Source organism: Phyllopteryx taeniolatus, chromosome 9 (genome assembly GCF_024500385.1).
Source record: "Phyllopteryx taeniolatus isolate TA_2022b chromosome 9, UOR_Ptae_1.2, whole genome shotgun sequence".
NCBI classification, from domain to species: domain Eukaryota; kingdom Metazoa; phylum Chordata; class Actinopteri; order Syngnathiformes; family Syngnathidae; genus Phyllopteryx; species Phyllopteryx taeniolatus.
The window spans coordinates 29,448,228-29,461,085 of record NC_084510.1 but is presented as its reverse complement, the minus strand read 5'-3'; the positions used below and the strand labels follow the sequence as shown (position 1 = coordinate 29,461,085).

General features: G+C 42.2%; 1 protein-coding gene across 2 annotated transcripts in view; it reads left to right on the top strand.

Annotated features, from left to right (window-relative positions):
- The window catches only part of igsf21a (immunoglobin superfamily, member 21a), a 166,459-nt gene that overhangs the window by 50,972 nt on the left and 102,629 nt on the right, over positions 1–12,858 (top strand). For both annotated transcript variants that reach the window (XM_061785727.1, XM_061785726.1), the window contains exon 2: positions 2,374–2,486. In XM_061785727.1, the coding sequence (XP_061641711.1) occupies positions 2,374–2,486 (113 nt within the window). The remainder of the gene's footprint in view (positions 1–2,373; positions 2,487–12,858) is intronic.

The following is a 12,858-nucleotide window of genomic DNA, read 5'->3' as shown; positions in this document are numbered from 1 at the left end:
TGAGCTTTGCTGCCGTTTCTCCCACCCGCACGGGTCCCCTTTTAGCCTGGGTGTAACGAGAAGCACGGTTTGTTTGGGAGGAACGCAGCAATTACAGCGCATGAAATTCATAACGTGACCGCGATTGGCTCGCGTGGGAACAGCGAGCTCGCCCAGCGCAGCCCGCGACTCCTCGAGACGTGAAGCGCCCTGACGAGTGCAGCATCCGTGCAATTTGCTCTTTTGAAAATTCCCCGTCCTTTCCTGCAGAGTTTCGTCCACTGGCGAAACTACATTCCCCTCCGGGCCCCCACCCCTGCGTCACACCGAATTGCCTTTCTTCACCAGCATGAGTAAACCAGTAGACCTTTAAAATATTGTACCCTAGTCTCACATACCACAATAGTAGGACAATCTCACTCAATCCAATACAAGACCTACTACGGCAATTCTGGCGTTACAAGGATCATATTGCTAAGTTTGGACAAATTAACCTTTTTGACCATGTCAATCAAAAGTAAGCTTTATCATCTTCCGGACATGCAAGATGAGCACGTTTTCTTCCAAGGCAAACATTCGCGAGTCCGGACTGCTCCGCTTGTGGCTTTGTGTCAAGTGTTGGGGATTTTCTCAAAGCGGATGATGAGCTAAGGTTTAACCATTCAACTTGACTCGAGAGAGAAGAGCCCTCAACGCCGCTGATTTAATTAACATCCTTTAATGAGCACATTTAAGGTTGCGCTGACGTGACGGACACGCTGCTAGTGATCTTCAGTACGTGGGCGCATGGTTTTCTGTGGTTTGTCTTTACCGTGTTCTGGTTACGGTTAGCCGGAATGTAACGCTGAGCATCGGTGCTACTGTTAGCTGGCAAGCAACTGAATGTATCGGGTTGAAGACGATCTATCAAGGTCACCTGTGCTCTTAGTTTTGCATTGAATCCTAAGGTCTACGTATGTCTACATCGGAGTTTTTCTATCGCAGTCATACCAGGGGTATTGGAGATTAGTCCGTTGGAACATATAATTTTTTTTTAGGAGTTGAAATAACTTTTGAATTTTCCCAAACAGTGTTTTAATCGGTTTAAATGTGTTGAAATCACGTGGGAGGGATATTTTAAGGATTAAACTCTAAATGAAAAAAATCTCTCTGGTCTCTCTGTCACGGATTTTCACCTTGGTTCAGGAATGTGACTTGTCTTGAACTTCCAAACTAACACTCGTCAAGGCTGACGAATCAGCCTTTTCAGTCATTTATAACGCAACACCAATTGGTAAAGGGTAGAAATAATGGCCTGTACTGTAATCGCATTTCTAAACTTTCTTACGATCCCAAGCCAGCAGGTCCAACATCACTGACCGATCACTTCACAAATACCACAGACACAATCGCCGATTTTATACAAAGTCTTCCCGGGCGAGTGAAAGCTGCAGACAGTGGGGTGTAACACATATTCTCTTGCATTTTCACTCCCTGTGGTTGTTACTGTCGTTTCCCAGTAGGAGCGCTGCTGTTGACATGCATCAGTGGAGACTGAAGCTTGCCACTAGGTGCGACTCACCGAGAACTTCTAACGCAGCGCACGCCAACCTTTTTAAAACTGAGAGCTACTTTTCGGGTACCGATAGCTACCAGTTTGATGCACACTTCTGAATGAACTAATTTGGTCAAATGACTTTCATTTATATGTATACATGTACTGATAATGATATTCATTTATGTATGTGGTGACAGTGAACATGTTGCCGACTATCATTTAACTACGTAGTAAAGCGAAAAATATCAATATGCAACACTTAATACATTTTTACAACACTTCTCCAACTTTCCTGTGAAATCACAATGTCCCGTCTGTTTGAAGCGCAGATCAGAACATGACAGTATTAGTCTGGAAACAAGCAAATAACTAGTGCCACTTTTATTCTGGAAGAAAATGCAGAATTTGCCATCCATCCATTCTCCTCCTCTAGTCAATCTCAGAAGCTCATCAATGGGAATTAATCCCATGCCGACTGCATCAAACTCCGCTATGTCAGTGGTCCTTCTTGAGATGTCTTTTCACCAAACAGCAAGCTGTCCATTTTTTTTTTTTGCACCCCACAGAAACTTTATAGAGGCGGCCTCTCCTAATAAACACAGGAATAGTGTCATTTGCATCCAACAGTTAGCCTGTTATGAAGGATGACTCGAGACGTCTTTGCGCACAGGTGGCCGACTTGCCGTTTGCGCGGCACAACTTGGTTTTACCAGATGGGACGGAAATCAGTCATTAGCCGCCTCTTTTTTTGCGTTACACACTTAAAATCCATGAACATCTTGTGGCGGCACGACTGTTTTCGTTCAAGTTCCAGATTAAAGTGTGTGTGATTGTTCCGTGCGTCTGTGCCTTGGCAGGATATCTGACTGTCACCATCGAGCCGCTGCCTCCCGTGGTCGTGGGCGAGACCGTGACTCTCAAGTGTAACTTCAAGACAGATGGGAGACTCCGGGAAATCGTTTGGTATCGGGTGAGTACGGCGGTGGTTCTGGAGTTTTAAAAAAATTAAAAAATAAAATAAATAAATATCTGTCATCTGAAAATTAACAGCTACACAACTTTTATTTTTCAGTTATTAGCTAATTTTTTGTTCGTCTGTACTCAACATTAGCAAAGGAAACAAGTCGAGCCAACACGAGCTTGTACTTGGTTTAAAAAAAGCATGCGACATGGTTTTTGTTTGTTTGTTTGTTTTTTGCTTCTCAATGCTAGCACATTGTAAGTTAATAAAAGAGGGAAACTAAACTAAAAACGGATCTTTTTTCTTACAAGTATCTGTACTTCTACTTAAAGGGGGAGTTTGAAGTGTTAAAACTGTTAGCAAGATTTGAATGTAGCCTCGCTTCACTAATCCCTCGCCCCCTCGAGCGCAATTGTCAAACTCACAGAGAACGCAAATGACTCTTTAACAAAGTAGCAGCGCTAGCAATGCTAAGCTAGCATTAGCACTGTAAACAAGCTGATGTTAGCCTCGGCTGCTACGTTCATTGCATGACTTACTCATAATGGAGTTGTTGCTTCACTATAATACTAAATGTTACCAGTTTAAAGGGTTGTATTTTGGAATGTACAATCAATTAAAACTCAAGTACAGGATGTGAGTACTTTTTGTACCTCAGTGTGAGCGAACCATTTAATAAGGACTTTTATTGCGACAAAGGAAACCGGTCTCCCGTGTGCCAGTTCTTCTGCCATGTCAAGCCTCGGCCTTTTACTTTGGCCAGCTGCTTGGGAGGCGTCCCTGGCTGTATAGTTCACAGCTGGCGAGTCAACGGTTATTAAAGTCCCGAGCGCTTCACTACGCTGTGCAACTGCTGCCAATAATTAAATTTCTGTTGGGGAGAAGAAGAAGAAGAAGGGGAAAAAAAAGCAACGTATGCCGGTAGGAGTTTATTCTGGGCCATAAAACCGCTGCATGAAATTAATACGCGTGTGTTCGCTGATGTGCATTGTCGGATTCTTGCCTTTATGACTAAAACTCCTCAATAACAGTAACCTTTATCTTTGTCAGAACAGCGGGACTCTTAATGAGGCTGATGAGTGGTGCATGTGAAACAAAACAATTGTTGTCATCCTAAAGTTAAGACTGGCTGTTTTATTGCTTTTACCTTTTACTCAGATCAGTGGTTGACTTACCTTTTTTGCGTACGACTTAAAATAATGCCTGTACAGATATTTTGATATTTACAGTTTAAACTACAGTATTAATTTAGGCAATTCTAACTTTTGTGGGTGTCGTCGGTTATGTTAGGGCAAGTAGTGGGCGATTACTGTATTAGAATTAGATCATGTAACCATGATTTGGCTCGTGAAGTTTGTTGTTTTTGTTATTTGATTGGTTTTGGAACATCTGATTGTTCGCTCAACGTGATCTCGCTGAACTCTCATGCAGCTCGCCTGCTTTTACATGAGAAATTCAGACCCATTGTTTTGGCTCCTCTTTTAAGTTTTGGTGAGCGCCGTTACCACGGTTACGGTAACCGCTTTTTAAGGTGACGGAACAAACCTTAATCTGTGTTTTGGACTGAAGTCTCAGCGCAATTGCTCTCGCAGAAAACAAACAGCAATCATCCGCTGTGAAGGTCTGTTGGAAAACACAAAAACAATTTGGACTCGCTGCTGGAAACGAGGGCACGGCTGCACGGCCCCCCGGCCCCCCGGGCCTCCCCTCCGATTCATCCCCTGTGTTGGTTTCTTCTATTTACCTGCTGACTCCATTCCTCGCAAACACACCCTCGAAGTATTTTGATGTCTCTCCTTTTTTGCAACATGTTGCATTTCAAATAAACGTGTTGGAGAACGCTGGCAGGAAAAATGACAGGAAGAGCCCGAACCAGCGTCACGTTGTGACAGGTTTGGCGTAACAGTGATATAGTTGTCCACTAACGCTACGATCACTCGGACGATGCGCCCGTAATGCGGTCGCTCACGCTGGGACACATTCGTACTGTGACCGTGCGCCGCCATACGACAATGTCACAGTGTCACTATGTGGCTGAGTCACAGTGACACACAAGTATTCTAAAGGTCATTTATAATCACTTGGTTTTTATAGTAACTGACACAGTCCTATCATAACAATGTCGAACAATAACACAAGTGCAAACTGAATCCGTGACCCATGTGCAGTAACACACGTGAGACAGAGTAAAGTATTGCTGTGACGTTTTTGTGCGGTAACACAGGAATACTGTGACACAGGCAACATGAGGCAACGCTGCTTCCAGATCTTCTGTTGTACCGCAACTGAGGATGGGAATTGATTCGAAATTACGATTCCATTGTCGATACTGCTTATTGAGTCGATTCATTATCAATTCACATTGATTAAGGGAATGAAATGATATAAATGATATACAATATGCTGTCATTGATTTAAAAAAAAAATCATAAATATAATCATATGTTATGATGATACAAAATATATTTATGGACCAAATTTTATTCTGATGTCGTATTATTCCTTAATATGGCAATTTTCTCAGATCTTTTCTCCATTTATTTGGAAAACACACCTTTTATATAAAAAAAAAAAATGGCAACAACATCAATAAAAACACAATAAAATAAAATATCCCCAAAAATAACCAATCATATCTGATCGCGCAACCAGTTTTCAAGGAATCTCCTCTGTTGTTGAGTAAATTGTAATGTAGTCTAATGTACAATGTTGGTTACATATAGGGATGGGCAACTACCAATACCAGGTATCGGTATCGGGACGATACCGGTATTATTATTATAGTATTATTATTTCAAGGTACGCATGAAGGCTGCTAATACAGCAGTCACTGATACTGAAGGCAAAAAAATAAATACGAGTAAGTCCTCCTCGCCAGTAGTTGGCGCTACACTGCTGCAGTTTGACACCTCACCAAATTATAATGTGCATTAGAAAGAAAGAAAGGTCTATGTTTACAATTATCGGTCATGGTATTAATTGAAATTTTATATATCAAAAATACTAGTGGTATCGGTACTCGGTATCGGTATCCGTATCGTCTCATACTCGTAAAGTAATAATTTAGTACGCTGTAGCTTCTCCAACACAACAGTATCGTAATAATGTGACACAGTTGCAAAGTAACACTGTAATATAGATGTAACTGTAACACAATCAGCTGTACTATATAATACTATAATACATCTGAAACTGTCATCCAACCAAATACTAATTTTGTGACACTTTAGAGAAGCGATACTGTGATGACCCAGTCGTAAATTGACACTAATGCAGTCACAATACTGCAATACAGACACGTCTAAAGTCTAACGAGGGAACAGGAGTACGTTGTTCGGATACTTCCTACTTCCGCTCTGTCTGAGGTCATTACAGAGCGAGTCGACCTCCTCAAGGTCAGGAGGAAGTCACCTGCGTATCACTGACGGCATTCCATCATGCGACGGCCTAGGTCATTTCATGAAAGAAGATTGTGAAGGCTGCGTTCTCACGAGGCAAGTAACGAGGTAGCAGCAGAAAGCGGCCCCGCCGTCTCTCGGGTGGCCTCGACTCAGCATCACCGCCGATAAATTATAAATCAGCGGCTCGTACTCTACTGCCAAACTTTCTTTTCATCTTGGCCTTTTATTTGACTAAATACTGTTGACTTCTCGATTTACCTCCAGTTCCAGTGGAACCCAGGCTGACACTCACCTGGGGAATACTTCATCTCATCGAAGCTCAGCCAATCAGCACCACTTGCGCTCAGACGGAATATTTCAACGCCGGCGGCTTCTGCATCCTGACATATTCCGTTTGAGGATTTTCGATGCTTGCAGACTGCAGTCGGAATAAGCGAGCGTGCACGTCAAGATAAAGCTGATCGCTTTAGAGAACCTTTTAAGCCACAATTAATCAAATCGCTCTTCAACTTTATGTGCGGAACAAGAGAGATAACACTGAAGGATTTGGGTCTCTCTCATATTGAATACTTTTCCATTTTATTCCCACTGGTGAATGAGGTCTTTTCTGCAAAGTAAAATGTAAGGACGTACAAACTTGACCTCATGCTTGCCTTTTCCACAAAGTGAGATTCATATTTTACTAAATAAACGGCGCATTTTTAAACATTAGAGACAAAATGGTCATAATAATAATAATGATGATGATAGGAGGATTTCTTCCCATTACAAGCTGTGGAATTCACCCAAAATTGCACTTTCCAAACAAAACCGATGACTTAGTGATCACTTTTTCGCGCACCCTATTCCGATAGAAATGTCCACCCAATTTCGTGTCAATTTGTAAAATTGCTTTCGTGAGCTAATTATTTCTAACTTGCTGGGAACCACTAATAATACATATCCTTTTTACCAGGACACATGCTCTTGCAAAAATTGGTCAGTTTTTGGCCATGTTGAAGCCGCCCCGAAAGGCAATTCATTCTTCAAAAGAATAACAGTAAACACAGTGCTTGGGTCTTAATAATTCATCTGATTTATACAGTGCTTTTCTAGGTCGTACACTTGAGTTAGTTCACGTAATTGTTTAACAAAAGTCGTACATCTCGGGTTTTGTTGCGGACTCGCTTCCACCGCACCGCGAAAAACACATCGCAGCCGTGAGTCACTTTGTAGGCGTCGTGCTCTCCAAATGCCGCATTCGGCGGTCTTCCTTCCTGACTTATTCGCTGTGATGCTGTCAGCCCACAAGCGTGACCCACGTGCAAGTTAAAGCATCGCCGGCCAGCTGTGTTTGGACACGGGCCAGCTGCCTTAATTGCTTGGAGAACAACACAAGGATTATATTTGGTAACATTTCGACGTGATGACCTGAGTGCAAGTGCAAAGTAGACGTCAAGTACAACAACAAAAAAAAGTAGTAGTAGAGTGCAATGAGACACTTGATGCCCACACAGGCTCGCTGTGTCTTCTTTTAATGCCCTCCGGCTTTCACTGGGGCGGTTGGTCCTCAAATTTCCTTTGGCCCACATTTTCTCAAATCCCATTAAGGCTGCATACAGGGTCCAAGCACAATCGAGCAGCCATGCAAATGACTTATCTGTTGTCTGCCAAGAAGCATCGGAGTGTGTTACCTGAGGCCGGTGTGACGCTGGCATGAGTTCCTTTGAAATCTGTTGCAGAAGGTAATATTGTTGTTTTTGGTGTTTATTTATTTATTTGTGTGTGTGTATGATGCCACCACACAGTCCAGCAAAGAGAATAACTGAGAACCAAAGAATAACAAAGAACCAACAATTTAATTTACAGGAAAGACAACATAGCAAATTAGATTCACAACAACATGTTTAGCAAACAGATAAAAATACACTTCATACAAACATGGCAAAGAAGGATTTACACTGTTTGGTTCAATTCAGATTGTTCATGTTTTTATTTTTTGCTCCGTCAAGCCATAGTAGTTGCATTTATAGAAAAAAATATGCATTGAATCATGGAATCATGCCTCTTACATACATTATGTTGCAAATGCAGCGTAAACATGCAGATCCACATATAATATCATATATATTATACACATACATGGTATTCAATTGGAATTAAGCACTTAGACCTGCGGCATAAATCCAGTTTAGTTCTCTAGTGCAGCTTTGACTTGAAATTTGAGGTCATGCGAGTTGTCCTATTTCCAAGGGTTCGCTATACTTGCAGATACTGGAGCGTTTGTTTCTCCTTGCCCTTAATCCTGTTCCTTCATTGTGGAGAGACGCAGGCGTAGGCCCACGTCGGAGCCAAGTTTAAAATCTGCAAGAAAGGGTTGCCCGGGCAACAGTCGGCTCACTCGGCGTGGAAGGCGCAGCGCTCTCCTGTGGCGATGGTTCGGGTGTCCAACTTGGCGGCGGTGCCTCGTCCCCGGTGGGAATTGAGTAGGAAGCGTATCCTGCACACTAAGTGAGTCATATGACAAAACTCTTCAAGACAAATTTTCACGTCTGCTATGCAAAAGGATGCAGTCAGAGGGTGCAAGAACAACTAGGCTAACTGGAGCCTACCCCAGTTGACTCTGGGCAAGAGGCGGGTATACCCTGAAGTGGTTGCCAGCCAATCGTAGGGCACATATAGATAAACAAGCATTCACACTCACACGCAATGGTCCGACGGTCTTTAAAGAACCTATCATGCATGTTAGACAGAGTTTCAAACACAGATCGCTTGACTGTGAGGCAGACATGTTAACCACTAGTCATGAGGAATAACAAAATCGCTAGATTGGGAAATATGTCATTTTAATGAATGACATGAAACGAATATGGTCGCTTTCTCATCATACAGAGTCACTCCGTCGCTGACCATAAGATGAGGTACACAGTGATAGCCAGTTCAAGAGCCACCTTTATAAAAACACAACAATTCTTAGCATTCGTGGACATATTCACACAATCCGTCACTGAACACTGTTTCATATTTTTGTTGTAGTAACTGGCAGAGATTGGAGTAAGTATTGACCGTCAAGTTTCAAACATGCTTAAACAAATTAAGAAAGTCAAGTCGAGTTCCCAGTCGAGTCAAGTCAACACTTGGGTTAGTCATCAGTCAACAGTAACTGAAGCTTAGTTCATGTTTGACCAGCTATCTGAATTAAACTGCGAAGTCAGCTTCCCTGTCTTTATCGGTATCAAAGTGACAGTTCTTGCTTCTCTGGTATGTGAGTTGAAACCTTGCACGTTGCCATTCTGTTCTTCCGATTTGATCAAAAACGTCCTTCTCAAATCCAAATGTAATCATCTTAGGATCTTTCTCCATGACGCACGCTTGTCTCTGCACGCCTCATCAAACATTTACTTTTCTTTCAAAAACAAAAAAAAAACCCTGTAAGCAGGCGAGACTCGTCGTTCAAGCCTAAATCAAGTCGAGTTTCATGAACACCAAGCCAAAGTCGAGGCTTTTAGTTAAGGGAGTCAAGGTCCTCAAATTGGTGTCTTAAGTCTGACTTGAGTCAAGTCGTGACTCGAGTCACCCATCTTCAGGTTTGGTGACTGCACTCCAGAGCCATTTCTTTTCTTATCAGGAAACCAAATTGAGGCAAAATTGTGATATGCGTTGCAATTATTGTTTCCACGTTAGCGAAGGTGTGTTGCTTCTAATTGAGGTGCCCAACAACCCTCAACGTAGCTTGGAAAATGAAGTCCTTTTCTGCACTTATATATAATATTTTTCGATTATATAAGAGCGCCAGGAGCCCCCTTCTGACGGGCCCGTTGCTCGATGCTGACTATGGCGCCCCAAAGGGAGCTACGGTGATGTGGATCATTGCGTTGCCACCTTCCCCCACCCCGCGATGATCTCACAGAGGCAAATAGGCAGCCTGTTGTACACAGGGTGATAATTACGCACTTCATGTCAGCAAAACAGGAGACGAGGCCTCCTTTTCATCCACAAATGCTAATAGCAGCGAGGGGAGCAGTCGCGGGCCGCTAATGGATGCCACTGACGTGAAAATGGGATGCTTTCTTGCCGGTGCTGCCCGGAGTAAATAATGTCGTCTTTTGTTACTGTCGTCTCCAAGTACAAAGCACATCCCCTCTGACTAATTAATGAGCTCACTCAGATCGCCTGACTTTCCCTTAATGACTCTCTTGCTCTCTCAGGCATGAGGGCTAAACATATTTTCATCTTTTCATCATATTCATACACAGTTTTTTAATATAAAATATTTGGATACCAGGAGACTTAATGGTGAGTCCTAAATGCGCATCAAACTTTTGACACCTTGTCCTGCCCATATTAGATGGCATTGGGGGGGGAGCTTCATAATTCAGCATCGCCCATCTGTTTAGGATGCCCGGTTCTGATTGGATCTCATTTGGGCAAATTAGCTTGCAGGAGTTTGTCAAACTACGAGGCTCTGAATTCACCCAAGGACACGGGTCCTTGAGATGTTTTCACTTTGGACATCACCACCAATTTCCCCGTCGATTGGCGTATTGCTTATGCAATGATCCCAAATTTAACAGTCACTCAGTCGAGGCTATACGTATGTACAGTATATATAGAATACAGAGAACCATCTAGAGGATTTTCCTAAATTAATCACTTCTTCTGCATTGTTGGTTTTTTTTGTTTGTTTGTTTGTTTTTTTTTAAACTCTGGCTTCTTCCAAATTTATAATCCTCAGACCAGAATCATCCCGGCTTTCAAAAATCCATTCTTATTATCGCAGAAGAATCAAACAGAAAAGTGATTATTTGGAGATTAGGAGTGGATCAGAGCCCTCATTGTGGCATTTGCATTGGATGTGCACGTCATCTCCATGCCAGATGAGCCTTGGAACGCCGTTCGAATGTTTTTGTTGTTTTTTTTCTTTTAGGGTGTTAGAACCAGGCGGTCTGAAGGCCCCCTTTGTAATCGTTGCGTTCCTGATTATTCTTCAGACAAATTAAACACTTTTCTGTTAGCCTCACGATGCTCAAACTCAAAACATTTTTCCAAGCACATGTAACCTGGGGACAAGGTTCATACATTTGTATTTTCGACTCATTCAGGAGCACCATTGGAAGGTTTAACAAAAAAAAAGACACAGATCGACAGGAAATTGGCAAATTTCTGTTTTTAAAAGGTTTTTCATGAACTTAAATGAGATGAACAGTTTGAAGCTAGAGTTAAATAAATTTTGAAAAACATATTTTAATTCTGAGCTTCTATTTTGAAAATTCGGTAATTTGGAGAATTGGAATGAGCTGAAGAGTTTGAAAGTGGAACATTTTGAAATTGTCAAGAAATTTGGAAATTGGAGGTAACGGTGGATATTTAAAAATCTGTTCATTTGAAATTTTGGAAATAGGAATGAGTTGAAAATGTTGAAGTTGGAATGGTTTGAAACAGTCAAGAAATGCGGCAATTGGAGTTAAATGTTAAATCTCTTAAATGCAGGTCTTTTATTTGGGAAATTTGGGGAATGGGAATGGTTCCATTTGTGACAGAAAAGCACGGGAAGCACTCAGGTAAAGCCATAAGGTATTAAATTAAATATATCTAGATATGGTAGATAGATTAAAAACAGGCATTGAGTCTATAGATTGGGTTGTGGTTGGCAGTGGCAGCGACAAGTTGTGGTTACTGGCAGGTTTGTCTGGTTCGAGCGTGACGATTCTGGGTCCACCTCGGACCTCTATCGAGTTATGGTACGACCCGGCAGATGGCCAATGTTTATGAATATACTTAACTAAAGACTGAGCCTTTTTCCAAAATGTCTGCTATCGTATCTGAAAAGTTATGTAATTGGTGGCTTTCAAGTGCATATCTCAAAAGTCCGGGAAATATCTTGGACGGAACAGTCATCTGGCTGATAACGCAAGTCGCTGATTAATTTCAAGCAAATGGAAAAAAAAAAAATGGAACGACTCTTATGCGACTTGAGCAAAAACTCAATAATAGCCCCCCCTTGGGTTTCAATCCTTTCAAACAGCACTGAAGTCATGACGCCGATACGAATCAAAAGACAGCTTTTAGTTGGAAGGAGCAATCGCTCATAGTGAGATTTGATTCGGGAGAAGCGAATTAGGAATTAGGCAGGGGGTTCCGATGCCCCCCCCCCCCCCCCCCCCTCCCCCGCTACGCTACCTCTCTTCCCTTTGAAAATGATGTCATCGCATATTCATATTTCTGTGTCCCGGCCTGATCCAGCAATGTAATTACATCTGGGATCAATACAAACAGTTGATGATGCAAGATTTGTGCAGCTGCAGAAAGCGTTGTTTTTTTTTTTTTTTCCTCGAAATGATGGACTGTTTGTGTTTTATAACCCAAATACAATAACACAAAAAGGATCGGCGTTATCTAGCGTCATCCTAATGTTTGCCTATTCAAGGACATCAGCTGATGGCCCGAAAAACACACAGTGGGAGGGCTAACCTCGCTATTGGGGTTTGTTCGCTTATCAGCAGCTGGTAAAGACCGGAGGTTAATAATCATCGATTAGGGAACGTACGCGACATCTTTAGTCAGACACGGAGACAATAAATATTTGAATCAACTTGAAGCTGTTTGACTTTCTGGTCATCTTTGAAAATCCTGATTTTGTGAATACTTGTGTTTACTTGTGAAGCGCTTTCCTTCGATAATCCCAAATGTCTCAGAGATAGTGTTGTTTCCCCCCCCCCCATCTTTGTTTTCATCTTTGTTGTTGTTGCGGCTTCTGATGCCATTGAGAAATGGCTGCAGGCTAAACCGCCGTTCTCCAAAAGGCCTCGGTTGATTCTCTTCATGCATCAAAACACACTCTTCACTCTTTGTACCGACACGCGGCTTTCTGGCACCCTTAGGAGACGATTAATAAAATACGATACGTATCTTTCTCGACGTACGCGAAACCCCAGAGCATTCTTCTGCTATATAGCAATCAAGACTCTTTTAAACTGAAAAGAGATGAAAAATGTGGCCAT